General features: G+C 43.0%; 1 protein-coding gene across 4 annotated transcripts; it reads left to right on the top strand.

Moving 5' to 3' along the window:
- Positions 1–1,752: 1,752 nt before the first annotated feature.
- Positions 1,753–12,959, top strand: TCEANC (transcription elongation factor A N-terminal and central domain containing). 4 transcript variants are annotated; one of them, XM_020894918.2, is made up of 3 exons: positions 1,753–1,861; positions 4,681–4,787; positions 11,768–12,959. In XM_020894918.2, exon 3 carries the CDS (start codon positions 11,791–11,793, stop codon positions 12,925–12,927), a length of 1,137 nt encoding a protein of 378 aa, XP_020750577.2. In that variant the 5' UTR covers positions 1,753–1,861; positions 4,681–4,787; positions 11,768–11,790; the 3' UTR covers positions 12,928–12,959. The 4 variants fall into 4 exon arrangements, with proteins under 4 accessions (XP_020750577.2, XP_020750581.2, XP_020750578.2 ...); XM_020894919.2 differs by lacking the exon at positions 1,753–1,861 and adding an exon at positions 1,868–2,016; XM_020894920.2 differs by lacking the exon at positions 1,753–1,861 and adding an exon at positions 2,025–3,337.
- The last annotated feature ends 9,427 nt before the right edge of the window (positions 12,960–22,386 follow it).

The raw sequence follows: 22,386 nt of genomic DNA, 5'->3' as shown, positions 1-22,386 counted from the left end.
TGAAGGAATAGATCCATGTGTCCTTTGCTGGTCCACAGAATTACAGATCACACCTGAACTGAGGGAGCATTGGTGCTTTGAATTGGTTAAGTAATCGAAGGTCTGGACTTTTTAACAACTTAAGATTGCTTCTTTATACTGAAAGTGACTAGAAAAATCTATGGGGAGGTAAGGGGAAGGGGAATTGGATGGAGGTAGTCAAAAGACACAAACCTCCAGTTACGAGTTAGCAATAGGGCTATAATGTACAACTTGATAAAGATAATTAACAATCACTGTATGTTTAATATGAAATTTGTTCAGAGTAAATCCTGGGAGCTTTCATCATAAGGAAAACAATTTTTTTCTTTTATATTATATGAGATGATGGATGTTCACTAAACTTACTGTGGTAATCATTTCATGATGTATATAAGTCAAATCATTATGCTGTACATTTTAAACTTATACAGTGAAAGTGAAATTGCTCAGTCCTGTCCAACTCTTTGTGACTGCATGGACTATACATTCCATGAAATTCTCTAGGCCAGAACACTGCAGTGGGTAGCCTTTCCCTTCTCCAGGGGATCTTCCCAACCCAGGGATCAAACCCAGGTCTCCCACACTGCAGGCAGATTCCTTACCAGCTGAGCCACAAGGGAAGCCCAAACTTATACAGTGCCGCACATCAATTATATGTCAATAAAACTGGAAGGAAAAGAAAAGCTGTGGGATTGCTCAAGCCTCAAGCTCCAGCCCTAGAGGAGCCAAGATACAGGAAGAGAGTCAACAGAGTGTGTTTCAAGGCAATGGTGAGAAAAATTTTAAAGTTTCTTCTTACTTACACCCTACAGAGCCAGGGCTGTTCAATAAATTAGATTAACAGGTGTCTCATTTTGTTCTTGGAGAAGGAAATGGCAACCCACTCCAGTATTCTTGCTTGGAGTATCCCAGGGACAGAGGAGCCTGGTGGGCTGCTGTCTATGGGGTTGCACAGGGTTGGACACGACTGAAGCGTCTTAGCAGCAGCAGCAGCATTTTGTTCTTGTGCTGGAAACAATTTCATAGCAATAGCCTTTTGAAACTAGTCTCTTAGATTTCATCTAGGATAAATCTGCAGTGTTTCAGGTTTTTAAGAGGAAGTCGCTGCTCCTGCGTTACTGATTACAGCGTTAGTCCTGGTCCTGTCCTCCCTCCTTCTAGGTAAGGTTTATCACGTGGCTCAATCATACAGTCACCCTGCTTCCTTGAACCTTCCCCCAAGTTACCCTAGAGTAAAGGATCAGCAAAGAAGGCTGCCACTCTCTCTAGTCCTACCATCAGGGTGTCTTTACGGGACCCTGGCAGGGAAAGAATGTGTACAGGTGGGACACGCAGCATGCACCAGGCTCCTTAATGAATGTCTTCTGCTTTCATATCAACTGATGCATGCGAGGGGTGCAATAAGTATTTGTTGAATTAATTACCGCGTTAAGTAAATTCATTTTCGGCCTAAGTGTTGTCAACATTTAGCCGAGCACTGTCTTGATGGGAAACAGAAAGGGTAGTTCAACAAACTGCGATGCTCAAAAGCAACAGTAGAGCTGTTTGTTTATTTCTTTTTATTTTTTTCAATTCGTGGCCGGCTGTAGATTGCCGGCCCTAGACCGGGACCCGAATTTGGGAGCTGAGGGGGTGGGGGGGTGGGGGTGGGGCCGGCCTCTTGCCGATCGATCGCTCTGCGCAGACACCACTTTCCTAGCACGCATGCGTTTGGTCCCGGGCCTTGTTCTCCAGTCCGCTGGATGGATTGGTTGAGCTTTCGTGGTCCCGCCCTGGGACCGGAAGTCCTCTCTGGACCCCGAGGACCCCGAGGACTTCTGGGTTTCGCCCGTGCCTCTGGGTGAGCGGTGTTCAGGTTTCGCCAATGTCTCTTTGGCTGCAGACAGGCGACCTACTGTTCCCAGTGGAAGCCCACCCCGCTCGGGGAGGCTGTCGGTGTTGCTGGGGCCGGTAGACCCGGACGTGCTTTCGCCTTCCCCTCTGCTCCAGCCGAGCGTGGGTAGATCCCTCAGGGCCGCCGCTCCCTGCGCGCTGGGTGCCAGGCTGTCACCCTTGGAAGTCTTGCAGCAGACTTTGCTTGTCACTCCAGCCCACCCACTGGCACCCGAACCCGGGCCAGAGTGGGCCCTTGTGCCAGTCCCTTCCCCTTGTCCCTTCCGCTCTCTGCACATTTGCTATTGGTCGTCTTAAAGCAGAAGGGCGCGAGAGCAGTATTGTGCCACTTCAGAAACCGCGATGCTCCTGACAGCATAATTTCTCGCCATAGATGAAGGGACTGCCTGTATAGCCAAAGAGGTGTACCTGGGTTGTGGCTAGAAATTTAAAATTTCTCTTTAGATCTTAGGTCTAAACTGAGCTAGGTTATTGCTGATTTGTTACCAGCTTTTGGAGATTTCTCTTTGATCTGTTGTTAGCTTTTAGAGCAGATGTGCGTACTTTCTGCATATACCTGTAACATCAGTTAATATTAAGATTTTGTATGCATTCTTTCAACAGATATTTCGGGCACTGTATAAACTCTGTTTTTGATATGTATTGAGTAGCTAGGGGTATAAGTGTGTACCTCAGCATTATCGGTTCTCGCATATGCTCTAGAATTGTCCAGTATGGTAGCCACTAGGTCCATAAGGCTGAGTACCTGAAATGTGCCTAGTCGGAACTGAGATGTGCGTTAAGTGTAAAATGGCAAATATTGGAGAATTAGTATGAAAAAGAGAATGCAAACTATCTCAATTTGTTTATATCAATTAACATGAAATGGCAGTGTTTGGGATACACTGGGTTAAATAAGATGTTTTACTAACTTCACCTGTTTATATTTTTTCTGTGGCCTCTAGAGATTTTTAAATTCTTTGTCTGGCTTGCTTTTATACTGCTGTTGGACAGCACTGCCTGCAACCAAATCCAGCCTTTCTGTCTTTGAAAAAGAGATTTATTGTAGCAAAGCCATATCCGTTCATTTATATATTGTCTGTGGCTGGTGTATCTGACTCTTTGGGACCCCATGGACTGTAGCCCACCAGGCTCCTCTGTCCGTGGGATTCTCTAGGCAAGAATACTGGAGTGGGTTGCCATTTGCTTCTCTAGGGGATCTTCCCGACCTAGGGAACCCAGGTCTCCCGCATTGCAGGCAGATACTTTACCGTCTGAACCACCCAGTAACACGATACTATTGTCTGTGGCTGCTCTTCCTACTACAAAGACAGTGAAGCTGAGTAGTCCATACAGAACCTGGATGGACTACAAAGCCTTAAGTATTTACCATCTGGCCTTTTATAGAAAAAGTTTGTGAACCTCTGCTCTAGAACAATGTCAGGTATGGTAGATACATGTAAACCTCTTCATTGTATATATAATGAATATATATTATTCCTCTTCATTACTATATAATTCTCAGTTGGGCTTAGTGTGTGACATAGTTCCTAGGACTTTGTAAGGACTATCCCTTTTAATTCTCATATTAATCCTATGATGTTGCATTCTCCCTCCACCACCAACATACTCAACATACTTCTGGGAACTGTACCTTCTAGTCCTTCCTTATCCCCAAATGACTTGACTCCTGTGGTCCAGCTGATTAGCTCACAGGAGGCACTGTGCTTCTGTTTTTTTTTTTTTACACTAGAATATTTTAAAATGATTTTCTGAACTAAAATTGAAATAAGGTTGGTTTCCCATGGAAGAAGCTGAGGGGCTTAGGTGCAGTGGGTACAAGCAAGCCAGTCTGTGGTGCAAAGGATGATGCTCACAAGCAGAGAGGAGAGAATTTGTTGAGTAATAGTGAGCCCTGGCCAGGTGTTGCCAAATGTGTATCAGTGAATGAAACAGACATCATTCTTCTGTGGTCTTGTAGGGAAAGCAGACAAGAAAAAAATTATTTAGTGTGATTCAATTCAGTTCAGTCGCTCAGTCATGTCCGACTCTTTGTGACCCTATGGACTACAGCACACCAGGCTTCCCTGTCCATCACCAACTCCCAGAGCTTGCTCAAACTCATGTCCATCAAGTCGGTGATGCCATCCAACCATCTCATCCTCTGTCATCCCCTTCTCCTCCTGCCTTCAGTCTTTCCCAGCATCAGGGTCTTTTCCAATGAGTCAGTTCTTTTGCATCAGGTGGCCAAAATATTGGAGCTTCAGCTTCAGCATCAGTCCTTCCAATGAATATTCAGGATTGATTTCCTTTAGGATTGACTGGTTTGATTTCATTTGCAGTCCAAGGGACTCTCAAGAGTCTTCTCCAATGCCATAGTTCAAAAGCATCAGTTCTTCAGTGCTCAGCTTTCTTTATGGTCCAACTCTCACATCCATACATGACTACTGGAAAAACCATAGCTTTGACTAGATGGACCTTTGTTGGCAAAGTAATGTCTCTGCTTTTTAATATGCTGTCTAGGTTTGTCATAGCTTTTCTTCCAAGGAGCAAGCGTCTTTTAATTTCATGACTGCAGTCACCATCTGCAGTGATTTTGGAGCCCAAGAAAATAAAATCTCTCACTGTTTCCATTGTTTCCCCATCTATTTGCCATGAAGTGATGGGACCAGATGCCATGATCTTCGTTTTTTGAATGTTGAGTTTTAAGCCAGCTTTTTCACTCTCCTCTTTAGTGTGATATGCACCATGGGGAAAAAATGTACAAATATTTGATGTTCTTAACAGGTTTCCTCATCTGTAAGATGGCGGTAAACCCTGTACCTGTGAGGATGGAGATGAGCGTCTATAGCACGCAGACTTACTCCACGTGCACTGCTTTCCACTGTTAGGAGGTAAGTGCAGGAATGAATGCAGGGGGTTGGGTACACAGTGACGCTGAAAACATTGCAGTCGCCGGTTGGAGTTTGTAGAGAAGGTTTTCAGGTGAGTTGTGCACAGCAGGTTTTTTGTTTTTGTTTTTTTTTTTTAAACATTTCACAACTTAATGAGGCTCCCTCCAGCAGAATGTGAAGTTGGAGAGGTGGTGTGCGTTTAGCCCAGGAGCAGGTCGGGAACTGCCTTTGGGTGGAGGCCCACGAGCCGGGTCGGTCCTGCTGCAGGAGAGGGGTTGTGCCTGTGTGTTCGGGGCCGTGGTGATGGCTCTGGTTTAGATCACAGTCACCTGGAGAGCTGCAATGTGCCCAGGCCTGCCCGCAGAGATTCATATTCATTCTGTCTGGGGTGAGGCCCTGGCATTGTTTTTCTTTTGGCTGTGTAAGTTCTCCAGATGACACGGCTTGGCAGGCAGGAGTGAGAACCACTCTTGGTGAGAGACACACAGGCTCGGGGAGCTAGTGGAGCAAAGGCATTGAGCTGGGGGATGCAAGTGCCTGCCAGTGATTCAGTGAAATCACAGAAGAGGCTGGGAAGGGGCTTTTCATTACTGGCCAGGGACCTTGGGCTCCATCCTGAGACCAGAGGGGAATCTCTGAAGGGCCTTACGCGAGAAAAGGAGGGGACCTTTTGCTGAAATCTCTAGTGGAAGATGATCCCTCTAACAACATGTCATGAGTAGAGTGAAAGCAGTGAAGAACTGAAGCCAGCCAGATAGCAGCAGTTCAGGTTTGTGCATCCCTCCTGCGTGTGCCTCTTAGCAGCGTTGTCTGTCCTTGTATTTGCCAGTTTCTTGTCTGTATTCTGCTGGGCTGTCAGCTCCTTTATGGCAGAGAGTATCTCGTTAGGTTTAGCATCTATCATGTACGAGATACATAACAGATATTTATTCAGTGAACTGTGTAGAACTCTAAACTGGACACACAGCCTACTTCATCTTTTTATGGCAGTTCTCAACATTTTATATCCCAGTTGCTTACATACTACAGCCTCCTAAGGCAATAAATTGCTTTCTATCCACATGACTGTCCCACAGGGAGAATAGAAAGTTTGACATCATTGAAATGCTGCAGAAAATGTGGAAGAGAGGTGCACAGTTCTTGAGGTACTAGCCTACTGTGTTCCCCATTTGCCTGGCAAAGTAATAAAGCCACTTTCTCCTCCAAAAAAAAATATATATATATGGCAGTTTCTCAAAACATTAAAAATAGAATGCCTATATGATCCAGCAACCCTACTTTTGGGTAAATACCTGACAGAATTGAAAGCAGAAAGATATTTATGCATTCATGTTCATGGCAGCATTATTGACAAGAGCCCAAAGGTGGAAGCAATTCAAGTGTCCATCAGCGGATGGATGGATAAACACAATGTGATCTACCCATCCAGTGGAATCTTATCTAGCCTTGAAAGGAGGGAAATTCTGACAGACACTCTGATGTGGATGAACCTTGAGAGCATTATGCTGTGTGAAATAAGCCTGACACAAAAAAGCAGATACTGTATGATTCCACTTACATGAGGTATCTAAAGTAGTCAAACTCAGACAGTAGAATGATGGTTACTAGGGAATGCAGGGGAGAAAGAAGTGGAGAGCTGTTGAATAGGTACAAAGTTTGCTTTGCAAGACAACTAGCATTCAAAAAGCTGGTTGCACAACAGTGTCAATGTACTTAATGAACCATCCATGTCAAAATGGTTAAGACAATAAATTATATGTGCATTTTACCACAATTAAAAATTTTAAAATGTAGAGGAACAGTAAATAAAAAGGTTATGAAATGAAGAGCAGAGTGCTTATATATATGAAACCTTTAACTTCAGTAGATTTCCATGAGTAAAGAAAAAGTTTCAACAAACAGTGCTTCCATCTCCCTGAAGCCCTGAAGCTACAATTAACTTCACCTTTAGAGTCTCCTTAATGCTCTGACCTTTCATTGAGAAATTTGACCTGAGTTAAAGATTGCCTAACCTCCTTGGGGGAACTCTAGACCAGTGTCTTATTAACCCCCTTGCTGACATCCAGCCCAGTTCAATCCTGCTTTCTCAGGTAACGATGCGTAGAGAATGAGTATAGAACGTGAGGAGACTGTGTCCTTGCTCAGAAATGTTCCCACACGTGGGGGAGGGTTCAAGTGCCCTGAGCTCCTTGTGACCGGACCGTCGTGACTCCCTTCTTCCTCCAGGTCCCGAGATCTCAAGCAGACAGTGCTGAGAGCAGTAGTCAGCAAGTGAGGATGTGTATTTTTAATTTTTCTGTGCTGTCTTGCCTGTTCTTTGTTGACTGAGCCTTTGATTCTTAGGAAGACCCTTTTTACTGTTGCAGTGGATTTCAATGAAATAACGACATTTACAGCAACATGGATGGACCTAGAGATTATCATACTAAGTGAGTAAGTCAGAAAGAGAAAAACAAATACTACATGATATCACTTATATATGGAATCTAAAATAGGACACAAATGAACCTCTCTATGAAACAGAAACAGGCTCACAGACATAGAGAACAGACTGGGGTTGCCAAGAGGACGTGGTGAGGGAGGCAGGATTGGGAGTTTGGGATTAGCAGAAGCAAACTGGCTATATACAAATGGATAAACAACAAGGTCTACTGTAGAGCACAGGGAACTATATTCAACATCCTGTGATAAACCATCATGGAAAAGAATATGAAAAACAATATATATATATAACTGAATCACTTTGTTATACAGCAGAAATTAACGTAACATTGTAAATCAACTACAATAAAATTTTAAAAGGAACAATATATAAGTAAATGGGTAGGATTGTGTTCCAATAAAACTTTATGTACAGAAAAATTAATCAACACATAAATCTTCATTCTGATCATTCAAAAAAAGAAATGGAATTCAAAAAGGAAAAACAATGATCTTGAGGTACCAGTTCTCAATAATTAGAGAATACCACTTACAATCCAGAATCAGTGGCCCATTGCATTCTTGTTAACTGACTAAAAAAGAATAATAAGTAAAAAAGACCACCAAGTGGTAAAAAATACAAGACCCAGAACCTTGATCATGTGCACTATGCAATGGGGAAAAACCAGTAGGAACCTCAAAGTTGTAGCTATGGGTGATCACCTGTTCATATTTGGGGATCAGGTTTGAGGGGAGACGGAACGGTTTCTAGTGCAGCAGTGGGCTTCTGAGGAAGGTGAGAGCTGATAAGAATGCAGAGTCACAGATGAGGTGAGGCGCTTCCCTTCTGGTGTCCTGATTCCAAAGGGCAGTAGGACTGGAGTGATCCATGTACCATGTCATTTTTCAGTAGACAAATCTCTGGAACATATAGGGTTTATCATGAAATTGTAATAGACCCATAACTTTTCTGATTAGGAAAACAGTGCATATGTAAACATCAATAGAAAATATAAAAAAGAGTAAAAGAACAAACAAAAATCACTTGAGATCTTGCCATCCAGAAAATAACACTGTCGGAAGTCTTTTGTATCTATTTTCAGCCTTTTCTCTTCACTTATGATTTTTAAATAAAATTTGGATCAGACTTTATCCCATGGACTGAGGATCCTGGTAGGCTATAGTCCATAGGATCGCAGAGTTGGACACTACTGAGCGACTTCACTTCACTTAGATTCCACAAGCTGTGCAGCATGACCAGAAAAAATATTAAAGATACAAATAAATAGACTTTAGATGTTGTTTTATTTTTATTAATTTTTAGCTTTTTTTTTTTTTTTTTTTTTGGTCACACTGCACAGCTTATGGGATCTTGGTCCCCTGAACAGGGATTGAACCCGGGCCCTCAGCAGTGAGACTACTGAGTCCTAACCACTGGCCCGCCAAGGCATTCCCTCGATGATGTTTTTAAATAACAGTTTTGTTCAGATACACTTTTTGTACCATAAGTTCACCTAATTTAAGTGTACAGTTTAGTGGGTTTTTTTAAGTCATATTCACAGCTGTACAACGGTTATCACAGTCAATTTGAGAGAAGAATTTGTACCTCCCCCAAGAAAAGCTGTGTACCCATTAATAGCCACCACCTCTTCATTCCACCCCACTGGTTCCCTGATTCCCTCCATCCCAGCCCTCGTCCACCGTGAATTTACATTCTGTTTCTAGATTTGTGTATTCTGGACATCTCATGTAAATGAAATCATACAATCTGTGTCTTCAATTTAGCATAAAGCTTTGAAGGCTCATCCATGTTGTCTCTATCAGAATTTCATTTTATTGACAACACCCCATTGTATGGATATATTATGGTTTGTTTCTCGATTCCTCAGTTGATAGACATTTGGATTGTTCCCACTTTTTGTCTGTTATGAGCAATGCTGCCATGAATGCTCGTGTGCAAGCCTAACCATTTGGAACCTCATCGTTTCTTCTAAGTTTGCAGAAAATTCTTACAAAAACAGCCTCCACATCTCTCATTTCCTTAAAAGTAAATGTTTAGAAATAGAATTGCTGACTAAAAGGACCTTAAACTTTACAGCCCTTGTCAGATGGTGTCTAGGAAGACTGCATTAACTATCTCTATAATCACTTCAGTGTTGTGAGACTGTGTGTCTTTGGTGATTGTTATTTAATATCACATGCTATAAAACAAGAGTCCATGGAGTCTTGAAAATATGATATCCCTGCCATCAAAATGCTTATGTTCACATTTAGACCAAACAGGGAGATACAGATCCAAGGGTATTTTGTAGGCAAGGTTGTGTGCATTAGGTGGAGAGAAAAAGAGACAGATAATAGATAAAATGAACTTTTGCCTTCTCCGGATGAGGTTCACACAGACATAACCAGCTTTTTACACCTAAAAGTGGGGGGGGGGAGTTAATGGAACAGAATTCTAGCCTAGGGACCCGTTAGTCCAAAGTCCTAAATCCTCTGGATTGCAGAGTCAGAACCTTGACCCCGATGTTCAGAAGACTTAGACGTCAGCATCGTGTGGCCTGGTGGACTGTTGGGGCCCATCTGACCTGTGTCCAGCTGCCTCCCAACCTGTGGTGTTTCATCATTTCTGTAGATTCCTTGGGACTTTCTGAACAGCATCTGATTTTGGCTCTTTTTTTATGCTTTTATATTCAGAAAAGTCCTACTTCAAGACTATAAAATCAGGGAATTCCCTGGCAGTCCAGCAGTTAGAACTCCACGCTTCCACTCCAGGGAACCCTGGAGTGGAAACACTCAGGTTTCAGCCCCTGATTGGAGAGCTAAGATCCCACAAGCCACAGTTCAGTCCAGTCGCTCAGTCGTGTCTGACTCTTTGCGACCCCATGGACTGCAGCACGCCAGGCCTCCCTGTCCATCACCAACTCCCCGGAGTTTACTCAAACTCATGTCCATTGAGTCGGTGATGCCATCCAACCATCTCATTCTCTGTTGTCCCCTTCTCCTCCCACCTTCAATCTTTCCCAGCATCAGGGTCTTTTCCAATGAGTCAGTTCTTTGCATCAGGTGGCCAAAGTATTGGAGTTTCAGCTTCAACATCAGTCCTTCCAATGAATATTCAGGACTGATTTCCTTTAGGATGGACTGGTTTGATCTCCTTGCAGTCCAAGGAACTCTCAAGAGTCTTCTCCAACACCACAGTTCAAAAGCATCAATTCTTTGGCACTCAGCTTTCTTTATAGTCCAACTCTCACATCCATACATGACTACTGGAAAAACCATAGCCTTGACTAGATGGACCTTTGTTGGCAAAGTAATGTCTCTGCTTTTTAATATGTTGTCTAGGTTGGTCATAACTTTTCTTCCAAGGAGCAAGCATCTTTTAATTTCATGGCTGCAGTCATCATCTGCAGTGATTTTGGAGCCCCACCCCCCCCAAAAAATAAAGTCTGCCACTGTTTCCACTGTTTCCCCATCTATTTGCCATGAAGTGATGGGACCAGATGCCATGGTCTTAGTTTTCTGAATGTTGAGTTTTAAGCCAACTTTTTCAGTCTCCTCTTTCACTTTCATCAAATAGATGGCTAATCTCTTGCTCTTTAGTTCTTCTTCACTTTCTGCCATAAGGGTGGTGTCATCTGCATATCTGAGGTTATTGATATTTCTCCCAGTAATCTTGATTCCAGCTTGTGCTTCCTCCAGCCCAGCGTTTCTCATGATGTACTCTGCATATAAGTTAAATAAGCAGGGTGACAGTATACAGCCTTGACGTACTCCTTTCCTGATTTGGAACCAGTCTGTTGTTCTGTGTCCAGTTCTAACTGTTGCTTCTTGACCTTCACACAGATTTCTTAGGAGGCAGGGTGGGTTGTCTTGTATTACTATCTCTTTAAGAATTTAGGTTCAGCCCCTGATTGGAGAACTAAGATCCCACAAGCCACAGGACAGCCAATAAAAGCTATATATTAAAGAAAAAAACTGTAAAATCAGCAAGGAGTTCAGTTTAAATAGCTGAACACAGGGGAAAATAGTCTGGCCTCCTCAGCCTTTCCCCATGGACGCTGACATTGGCATGTTTTTGTTCCCAACATAACCACCAAATTCCACACAAAGGAGTTGACTAATCTTGATCTGGAAAGGACATTCATTTGTAAAAGTAGAGATGGGAAAGTTACAGCAGCTCTTTCAGCAAGCTTCCTTTAAGTGATTGTTAATGCAGAGGCTATTTATAGGGCTGCTGGGTTTTTTTTGTTGTTGTTGTTTTTAACTACTGAGACTCAGACTTTTGAGACTGAACCATACTGCACTGTGGATTGCATTTTCTAACATGTCACACCCACTTTATTACCTAACTCTTTCTCTGCCTGGCTCAGATGGTAAAGAATCCGCCTGCAATGCAGAAGACCTGGGTTCCATCCCTGGCTTGGGAAGATCCCCTGGAGAAGGGAATGGCAACCCACTCCAGGATTCTGGCCTGGAGAATTCCATGGACTGTATAGTCTATGGGGTCGCAAAGAGTTGGACATGACTCAGCAACTTTCTTCTTCTTTTTCTCTGCCTAGGTACCTGGCAGAGAGCACGGTGCATGTATGAGGGAGCTGCGCCTGGCAAACGCAAGCTTGAGAACACGGAAAGCCCTTTTTTCTTGGCAACTCTCACGATGTCTGACAAAAACCAGATAACAGCCAGAGTTTCCCTTATCGAGCAGCTGATGTCTCAGAGGAATTTTGAGGATCTCGGCAATCACCTCACTGTGCTGGAAACTCTGCATGTGACTCCAGAGCACCTTCAGGAGACGGAGGTGGTCAGGGTGGTGTACAGAGTCCTCAAAAACTGCCCCACAGCGGCTTTGAAGCAGAAAGCCAAGCATTTGCTGTCAGAATGGAAAGCGCTGTATAAGTATACTCTCTGCAAGCCAGAGGGCAGCCCTAAACAATTTCCTCCGGGTGGAAGTCAAGAAGAAAATCAAGGCCTTCCTCCTGACCCAAATCAGGAGGAGGTGGTACGGAGCAGCTCCAGGTATAATTCTCTATTCACATCCCAAGATGTGGCAGGAGCCGTTGAAACGATCGTGCCGGAAGATAGCTGTGGCGGAGCAGAGCCTAAGGCAGTGCCTGTCAGCACCCAGGACCCCCAGTCCACTGACCTGGCAGCGAGTGGGCAGCCGGACCCTGCAGTGCCCGTGAGAGCCAGATGCACAGAGCTGCTGTACGAAGCTCTGACTGCTTCCTCCCCAGGCCAGCCCAGAGCCCACGTGTGGCACAACTTGGCACAAGAAATCGAAGCGCACATTTTTGCCCTTCACCCCAAGAACCTCCAAAAATACAAAACGTGCATCCGCAGCAAAGTGGCCAATCTGAAGAACCCCCGCAATTCTCACTTACAGCAGAACTTGCTTTCTGGGACCACGTCTCCGAGGGAATTTGCCGAAATGACCGCCATGGAGATGGCCAGCCAGGAACTGAAGCAGTTGAGAGCCTCCTATACGAAATCTGCCTTACGGGAACATTACCTGCCCCAAGTGGTGGAGGGTACGCCAACCAGGAAAATAAAATGCAAGCGCTGCGAGAAATTCAACTGCCAGGTCACCATCATCCCCAGAGGGACACTCTTCCTTCCAAGTTGGGTGCGGAATTCAAGCCCAGATGAAGAAATGATGACCTATGTCATCTGCAATGAGTGTGGGGAGCAGTGGTATCATAACAAGTGGGTGTGCTTGTGATTATAAATAAATGTTCTTTTAAGAGCAGATAACTGAAGTGATTTATTTGTACCACCTTTTTATGCTTGTCTTTTAAATCTTATACATACTATTCTTTAATTGAGGTATAGTTAATTTATGATGTTTTATTAGTTTCAAGTGTATGGCAAAGTGATTCAGTTCAGTTCAGTCACTCAGTCGTGTCTGACTCTTTGTGACCCCATGGACTGCAGCACTGACCAGGCCTCCCTGTCCATCACCAACTCCCAGAGTTTACTCAAACTCATGTCCATTGAGTCGGTGATGCCATCCAACCATCTCATCCTCTGTTGTCCCCTTCTCCTCCCACCTTCAATCTTTCCCAGCATCAGGGTCTTTTCCAATGAGTCAGTTCTTTGCATCAGGTGGCCAAAGTATTGGAGTTTCAGCTTCAACATCAGTCCTTCCAATGAACACTCAGGACTGATCTCCTTTAGGATGGACTGGTTGGATCTCCTTGCAGTCCAAGGGACTCTCAAGAGTCTTCTCCAACACCACAGTTCAAAAGCATCAATTCTTTGGTGCTCAGCTTTCTTTATAGTCCAACTCTCACATCCATACATGACTACTGGAAAAACCATAGCCTTGACTAGACAGATCTTTGTTGGCAAAGTAATGTCTCTGCTTTTTAATATGCTATCTAGGTTGGTCATAACTTTTCTTCCAAGGAGTAAGCTAAGCATCTTAATTTCATGGCTGGCAGTCACCATCTGCAGTGATTTTGGAGCTCCCCAAAATAAAGTCTGCCACTGTTTCCACTGTTTCCCCATCTATTTGCCATGAAGTGATGGGACCAGATGCCATGATCTTAGTTTTCTGAATGTTGAGTTTTAAACCAACTTTTTCAGTCTCCTCTTTCACTTTCATCAAATAGATGGCTAATCTCTTGCTCTTTAGTTCTTCTTCACTTTCTGCCATAAGGGTGGTGTCATCTGCATATCTGAGGTTATTGATATTTCTTCCAGCAATCTTGATTCCAGCTTGTGCTTCATCTAGCCCAGCATTTCTCATGATGTACTCTGCATATAAGTTAAATAAGCAGAGTGACAATATACAGCCTTGACGTATTCCTTTTCCTGTTTGGAACCAGTCTGTTGTTCCATGTCCAGTTCTAAATGTTGCTTCCTGACCTGCATACAGATTTCTCAAGAGGCAGGTCAGGTGGTCTGGTATGCCCATCTCTTTCAGAATTTTCCACAGAATTTATTGTAATCTACACAGTCAAAGGTTTTGGCATAGTCAATAAAGCAGAAATAGATATTTTTCTGGAACTCTCTTGCTTTTTCGATGATCCAGCTGATGTTGGCAATTTGATTTCTGTTTCTGCTGCCTTTTCTAAAACCAGCTTGAACATCTGGAAGTTCACGGTTCACGTATTGTTGAAGCCTGGCTTGGAGAATTTTGAGCATTACTTTGCTAGCGTGTGAGATGAGTGCAATTGTGTGGTAGCTGGAGCATTCTTTGTGCTTTTGGGGGGATAGTTTGACCACCCCCCACCCTGGGACAATTACATCTAGATCTGTGGAATGCCTGGAGGAGGAAATGGCAACCCACTCCAGTATTCTCGCCTGGAGAATCCCATGGACAGACAGTCTGTGGGGTCACAAAGAGTCGGACATGACTGAATGACTAACACTTTGACTTTTTACTATGGGGATGCAGCCCCAGCATCAACATTTCTGTTTTCTTTCCTCAAGTTACTTGAAGATGCAGTCAGAGTTCCAAAGGCTTGCACTTTATCCTTTTGTCACCTTTAAGAAAAGAGTGTTATTTTGTACACTTCACAGTTGAGGAAACGTCCACAGAGGTCCTGTGGCTCGCCTCCACAGCACAATCATAAATAGTCACATATGACCTGCGGCTAGATTTTCTTCCTTCTAATTCCCTGTCTGAGACAGCTTCCATATTGACTCCTGAGAAATACAGCCCTGGAAATGTGGGACTAAATGAATAGTGCCTTCAAGTTCTCACATCGGGGGACGGGAGCTTTGTTGTTTTCCATTCTCTTTTCTCTTTCCACTTTACAGGTCTCCCTTGAGCCCTGAAAGTTCCCCTATTAATTCCAGTTAGAATTTTGTTTCCAGCCCTCTTGCTCAGTCATAGGAGTGACACATTGTTTTTCCTCCACACAATTTCTCCAGGGTACATAAACTCTTTAGGACATTTGGTTACTGATGTTAGGGAATCTTCATGTTCTCAAGGGCATGTGTTTAGATCTGTAGGGAAGTAAAAAAAAAAAAACAAACCCTAGACTCTATAGCTGGGACCCTGCAAGTTAGAAATGCCAAAAGACAGATAGATGGACAAGAGAGAAGTCAAGTTTATTTACATGTGCAGCACCTATACCTGCAGGAGAAACTCAGTGATGAGTAACTCAAAGGGATGTTTAGAACTTGGGCTTAGACAACATTTTAAGAAAGAACAGTCCATTTGCAGAGAAAGACCAAGAAAGTGAAGTCACTCAGTCATGTCCGACTCTTTGCGACCCCATGGACTGTAGCCTGCCAGCCTCCTCTGTCCATGGGATTTTCCAGGCAAGAGTACTGGAGTGCGTTGCCATTTCCTTCTCCAAGGTATCTTCCTGGCCCAGGGATCAAACTCCGGTCTCCCGCATTGTAAGCAGACACTTTATCGTCTGAGCCATGAGAGCAGAGACAACAACTTTCAGTGAAATTCCAACTAATACCAAGGCAAATGGCTGTAGGCTTTTAGGGGCAGCAGGCTGTGGGAAGGTCCTTTAGCTAGGGAACTGATGGACCACATGGGTCATCTAGCATGGTTTGTGTAGACGCCTACCCGTGCTATGCTGCCTCCAGTGATCGGGTGGTTATCCCCTGGTAGGGAATTCACAAGGGGAATTTAGGTTTTGCTTTCAGGCAGTTGGGGGAGGGCAGACAGCTTAGCTGTGTTTCCTCTTTTTCATGTGCTTTCAGTTGCAGTGATCCTTCTGCCCTTGTATTTTGAGGGTGGCACGCTCCAAACCCCTTCAGGTCTAAAGTGCCAATTCTGACTTTGTAAAAACTGGCATTAACCTCTCAGAGGAAGTCCGTTAGCTCGGTCTTTGAATCTCCCAATGTTTGTCTCCTCGATGAAAAGGGAATCACTTCCATGAGGCTTTTGTAAGCAGTGTCGAACCAACCTGTATAATGTTGAAATACAACAGTCCTTCTGTGTGATTACAGCTGATTTTTTTTTAGAAGTTCATAGAATTTTACTTTTTATCATTTTCATTATAGTTTGTAAGTTACCTCTAAACCTACACATTTTCACCAGTTCTTCTCTCTTTACTCTCCTAAGTCCCTTTGGCAGAGCTCTGAAGTCTTCAGGGACTATACAGTTTACCTGCCTCATGACAGAATTCCCCCAAATGTGCAGAACACACAAAGCAAATATATTTGTGTTTTCAAACAGTTTTAAAGAAAGCAGCTTGAGGCCCTCTGGGAGGAATTCTGTTTTGATTATCTTTCTCCGGGAGGCTTCCCAGCACTGCCTATTGTGATGTAACAGTCTTTTAAAGAAGAACTCTGCACAGCCAACTAGAACTTCAAGTTTCACCAAGTGTGGTTTCATGTGACTTGCTTGGAGCGGTCTTAAAAACTATTCAGTGGTTAGAAAAAAGCACAGCACATGAAACCCGCGTGTGATTAGTTCATGTCAGGGTTTGTCTTTTGGTTTGGGGCTTTTGGGGTGTGTTTTAGCGGGTAGGATTTTGTTTGTTTTTTATTTTGGTATTTTTTTATTTGTACCAGAATTTTGCAAACTGAATGTGCCGATGAATAGAGGCACTTGAAATGGAAATTCCTTTATTCTCCAAGATCTAAAAATCTGAGTTGTCTTCTTTATTTTGTATCAACTTTGTCAGTGAGTTGCAACTATAGATAGAAAAATAGTAATTTTTTTTTCTTTTAGTCAGTGAGAGAGCATTACATTTTCTAAGTTTATGGCCTTCCCTGGTGACTCAGACGGTAAAGAATCTGCCTGCAATGCGGGAGACTCAGGTTTGATCCCTGGGTAGGGAAGATCCCCTGGAGAAGGGAATGGCAACCCACTCCAGTATTCTTGCCTGGAGAATCCCATGGATAGAGGAGCCTGGCAGGCTACAGTCCATGGGGTCACAAAGAGTCGGACACAACTGAGCAACCGACATATGTACATGTATGCATGTCTTCTTCATTTTGTATCAACTTTGTCAGTGACTGTTGCAACTATAGATAGGAAATTAGTAATCTGTTTTTGTTTTCTTTTAGTCAATGAGAGAGCATTACATTTTCTAAGTATAGATAAGAGTTCTTTTACATCCTATGCTTATCTCCTGAAAAGAAAGGGGTTTTCTTTTAAGGCACTCATGGGGTAAAGGAGCTCTCGTTTCCATTAAAATCATTTTTACAAGGATAGCAAGTCCAAAGGCCCAGGATGGGAGGGTGTCTGACACAGACAAGGCACAGTAGGAAGAAGGGGATGAAGGAGCCTGAGACATCAGGCTCTTGAGGGCACTGGTGAGTCATGACAAGGACTTTGAAATTTTTGCCAAGCTTGATAGGAAGCCATGATAGCTGAGGGTGGGTAGTGATGCAATTTGAATGACCTCAGGAAGCATCTCTCTGGCTGCTGTGTGAAGGCAGATGAGGAGGGAGGCAAGAACAGAGGCAGGGGCACCAGTGTCATTTAACTGGTTTCTAGCAAGAGTGCACAAAGACTGCGCTCCTTGCATCCTTATAGTTGATGGAGTCCTCAGTGATGGGGTTGAGGACACGCTACCCCATTTGGCACTTTGGCATAGTGAATATTTTAAGCTGAAGGAATTTGAGAAATGGCAGGTGCAGGAAGGACTCTGCCCTTCCGCTGAGGCAGGTCATAAGACCCTCAGGTTAGAGGTGCCCCTCACCGCTATACCGGAGGAGAGGAGCATTCCCTTCTCTGAAGATGGAACGATGCTGGAAGGAATCTGAAGGAACTGTCCTTGCTGGGTTTCCCCCGGTTGAAATTTCCCACAACTTTCCACCCTTCATCAGATCTAGTGTAGAAACTCAGGGGTAACCGTTTCTGTGAGTCTTCATTTCCTTATGAAGCCTCCCAGATTGGATAAAATTTATATTACAGAAATGTGTGTGCTTTTTTTCCCTTTAATTTTTATTGGAGTATAGTCAATTTACAATGTTGTGTTACTTTCAGGTATACAGCAAAGTGGATCGATTATACATACACATGTAGCTACTCGTTTTTTAGATTCTTTTCCCATATAGGTTGTTACAGAATATTGAGTAGAGTTCCCTGTGCTATGCAGTAGGTCCTTGTTGGTTATCTATTTCATATACTGTGGTGTGTGTATGTTCATTCCAACGTCCCAATTTATCCTCCCCCCACATCCCATAACCACCTGGTAACCATAAGTTTGTTTTTCTCCATCTGCAACTCAGTTTCTGTTTTGTAGATAAGTTAATTTGTACCTTTAAAAAAAATATTCCACATAAAAGCAATATCATGTATTTTTCTTTCCCTGTCTGAGTAACTTCACTTAGTCTGACACTCTCTAGGTCCATCCATGTTGCTACAAATGGCATGATTTCATTCTTTTTATGACTAATACTCTTTTGTATATGTGTAGCACATATTCTTTATCCATTCCTCTGTTGATGCATATTTCGGTTGTTTCCATGTCTCGGCTATTGTAAATAGTGCTGTGAGCACAGTGGTTCATGTATCTTTTCAAATATGTTTTTTTCTGGATATATGCCCAGGATTGCGTTCTGTGTTTTAGTTTTTTAAGAGCCCTCCACACTATTTTCCATAGTGGCTGTCTGCACCAGTTTATATTCCCAGTAACAGTGTGGGAGGGTTCCCTTTTCTCCACATTCTCTCCAGCATTTATTGTTTGTACATTTTTTTTAATGATGACCATTGATACCTCATTGTAGTTTTGATTTGCATTTCTCTAATAATTAGTGATATTGAGCATCTTTTCATGTGCCTCTTGGCTATCTGTATGTCTTCTTTGGAGAAATGTCTATTTAGATCTTCTGCCCATTTTTTGATTGAGTTATTTGTTTTTGATATTGAGCTGCATGAACTGTCTGTATATTTGGAGATTAATCCTTGTTGGTTGCTTCATTTGCAAATATTTTCTCCCATTCTGAGGGTTGTCTTTTTGTTTTGTTTATGTTTCCTTTGCTGTGCAAAAGCTTTTACATCCCATGTGTTTTTTGTTTTTATTTTCGTTATTCTAGAAGATGGATCAAAAACAATCTTCCTGCTATTTATGGCAAAGTGTGTTCTGCCTATGTTTTCTTCTAATAAGAGTTTTTATAGTATCCAGCCTTATATTTAGCTCTTTAATCCATTTTGAGTTTATTTTTGTGTGTGGTGTTAGGGAGTGTTCTAATTTAATTCGTTTACATGTATCTGTCCAGTTTTCCCAACCGTGTGTACTTTCTTTTTATTAATCTGTCTTTTGTTTCAGAGCCCCAGCCAAGAACTAGATGGTTAGGAGAGAAAATTATTTTTTTCCTTTCCTACATTGTCAGTTTTGGAAATGGATGTTTCATAAAACACCACAACCCTGAATTCCCAACCCATGACCTATAATAAAAAAAATAACAAACAGCACAGAAATTCAGCACAAGTATAGCTTGGCTCCTGCCTGCCCTGGTTTGGGGAATACCCGCACAGGACATAAACATCAGTGTTACACTTGACTGTAGCAGGGTGTCTTCATGAGATTTCACACATCACTCTCCTTTTGTCCATGCTGCTTTTTTTTTTAGATTAAAAATTGGATACAATTGCAGCTCTGTCTCTTCGCTGAGCACTTCCTGTGATGAGAGGTTCCTTTCATTCCCGATTACCATTTCTAAACACCAGTCAGGAAGCCTGCAGCCAGCAGGGCTCCACTGCCTTTGCAAGGACTGGGCCTTCATCTTTTAGGTCAGATTTGCTTTGTTATTTATAACTTCCCAGTAAATGGTAAATATTTTCCTAAAATATTTTTTCATCCCTCAGAGGTTATTTACCTTGATTGTAAAAGGTGCCTTCTTGCTTTCAGAAGAACCCACAATCTGACAACTTCATATAGTCCCATTTCCATTATTGATAACTTCCTATTGTCCCACTGATGAAAACGCCTATAGTCCCACTTACAGTATGATAACTTCATATAGTCTCATTTACATTATTATTTAAAATTAGGTTTCCAGAGATGTTTCACTTTTACCCTTATGGCAGAAAGTGAAGAGGAACTAAAAAGCCTCTTGATGAAAGTGAAAGAGGAGAGTGAAAAAGTTGACTTAAAGCTCAACATTCAGAAAACTAAGATCATGGCATCTGGTCCCATCACTTCATGGGAAATAGATGGGGAAACAGTGGAAACAGTGTCAGACTTTATTTTTTGGGGCTCCAAAATCACTGCAGATGGTGATTGCAGCCATGAAATTAAAAGATGCTTGCTCCTTGGAAGGAAAGTTATGACCAACCTAGACAGCATATTAAAAAGCAGAGATATTACTTTGCCAACAAAGGTCCATCTAGTCAAGGCTATGGTTTTTCCAGTGGTCATGTATGGATGTGAGAGTTGGACTGTGAAGAAAGCTGAGCACTGAAAAATTGATGCTTTTGAACTGTGGTGTTGGAGAAGACTCTTGAGAGTCCCTTGGACTGCAAGGAGATCCAACCAGTCCATCCTAAAGGAGATCAGTCCTGGGTGTTCGTTGGGTAAGGACTGATGTTGAAGCTGAAACTCCAATACTTTGGCTACCTCATGCGAAGAGTTGACTCATTGGAAAAGACCCTGATGCTTGGAGGGATTGGGGGCAGGAGGAGAAGGGGACGACAGAGGATGAGATGGCTGGATGGCATCACCGACTCGATGGACATGAGTTTGAGTAAACTCTGGGAGTTGGTGATGGACAGGGAGGCCTGGCATGCTGTGATTCATGGGGTTGCAAAGAGTCAGACACGACTGAGCGACTGAACTGAACTGAACTTCCAGAGATGTTACTAAGGTTTACTAGAAATGCTATAAAGTAATGATTGCACATTGCTTTATACTCTGCCAGGTGCTGGGGGTGAAGAGATGAGCTAGATGTCATCCTACATCTCAGGGCCCACAACGTGCAGGTGGTGTAGCCACAGTCATTTTATATTTCAAGAACTGTAAGAGAGGCACAGGTGCAAAGGACCCAGCGAGTCAGGGAAGGCTTTAAGAGGCTGTGACCCCTAGGGTAAATCTTGAGAGGAAGTAAGCCAGGGAGAGGAAACAAGGATGATGTTCTATCACTGCACCTGCTAGATCCTGACACTTTATGTATAGCATCTCATTTAAGCCTCACAACTAGCCAGCCAGCAACTTAGAGATGAGAAAACTGAGGCTGAGAGACACTGAATTACTTGCCTAGGGTACATAGAGACAAAGCCAGGGCTATTCATATAAAACAGGTGGGTTTTTTTTAAATTTTATTTTTGCATATCAGTTTGCTTCCAGAAACATCCAGGCATGCAAGGTACAGCTGCTTTTCAATTGTGGTTTGTTTTCCCAATGACAGGAGTGTGTGGTTTGCAGCCGTCACCTCAGCACAGTGCTGCGGGTCCCTCTATGGAGCGACCACCCAGGAATGCCTGGCAGTGGTTGCTGGTGCTCCTGACACAGGGGAACCTTCTTGAACATTCTTGTGATACCCAGGTGCCTTAATCTGGTTTTCTGAAAAGTAAGTGATTTTTAAAATACTGAAACTTTTCAAAATGAATTTTTATTGAAGTGTCGTTGCTTTCGAATATTGTGGTAGTTTCTGCTGTACAGCAGAGTCAATCAGTTATTCGTGTACATATTTGGCATCACTGACTCAATGGACATGAGTTTGAGCAAGCTCCAGGAGATGGTGAAGGACAGGGAAGCCTTGTGTGCTGCAGTCCACGGGGTCACAAAGAGTTGGACACGACTGAGTGACGGAGCAACAAATATATATATATTTCCCCTCTTTTTTGGATTTCCTTCCCCTTTAGGTCACCACAGAGCAGTGAGTAGAGTTCCCTGTGCTAAACAGTAGGTTCTCATTAGTTATGTATAAAATACTTACATTTTAATAATAACATACAAAAACATGTAGTTCTAGGTGGCTCAGACAATAGAGAATCTGCCTGCAATGTGGGAGACCTGGGTTTGATCCCTAGGTTGGGAAGATCCCCTGGAGAAGGGAATGACAACCCATTCCAGTATTACTTGCCTGGAGAATCCCATGGACAGAGGAGCCTGGTGGGCTACAGTCCATGGGGTTGCAAAGAGTCAGACACGACTGAGTGACTAACACTTTAAAGGGACATGTATGTGTCTTTTATGAGTTTGAAGACTATATAAATGCAGTTGCAAATACCATTTCCTATAAAATATAGTGGCCTGTACATTTTCATTCTCTTTCTTTATGACCTAGGGAAACTATTAATATATGACACAGA

Source organism: Odocoileus virginianus, unplaced genomic scaffold (genome assembly GCF_023699985.2).
Source record: "Odocoileus virginianus isolate 20LAN1187 ecotype Illinois unplaced genomic scaffold, Ovbor_1.2 Unplaced_Scaffold_6, whole genome shotgun sequence".
Classification (NCBI taxonomy): domain Eukaryota; kingdom Metazoa; phylum Chordata; class Mammalia; order Artiodactyla; family Cervidae; genus Odocoileus; species Odocoileus virginianus.
The sequence above is the reverse complement of the archived record's forward strand: the minus strand, read 5'-3'. Positions and strand labels throughout refer to the sequence as shown.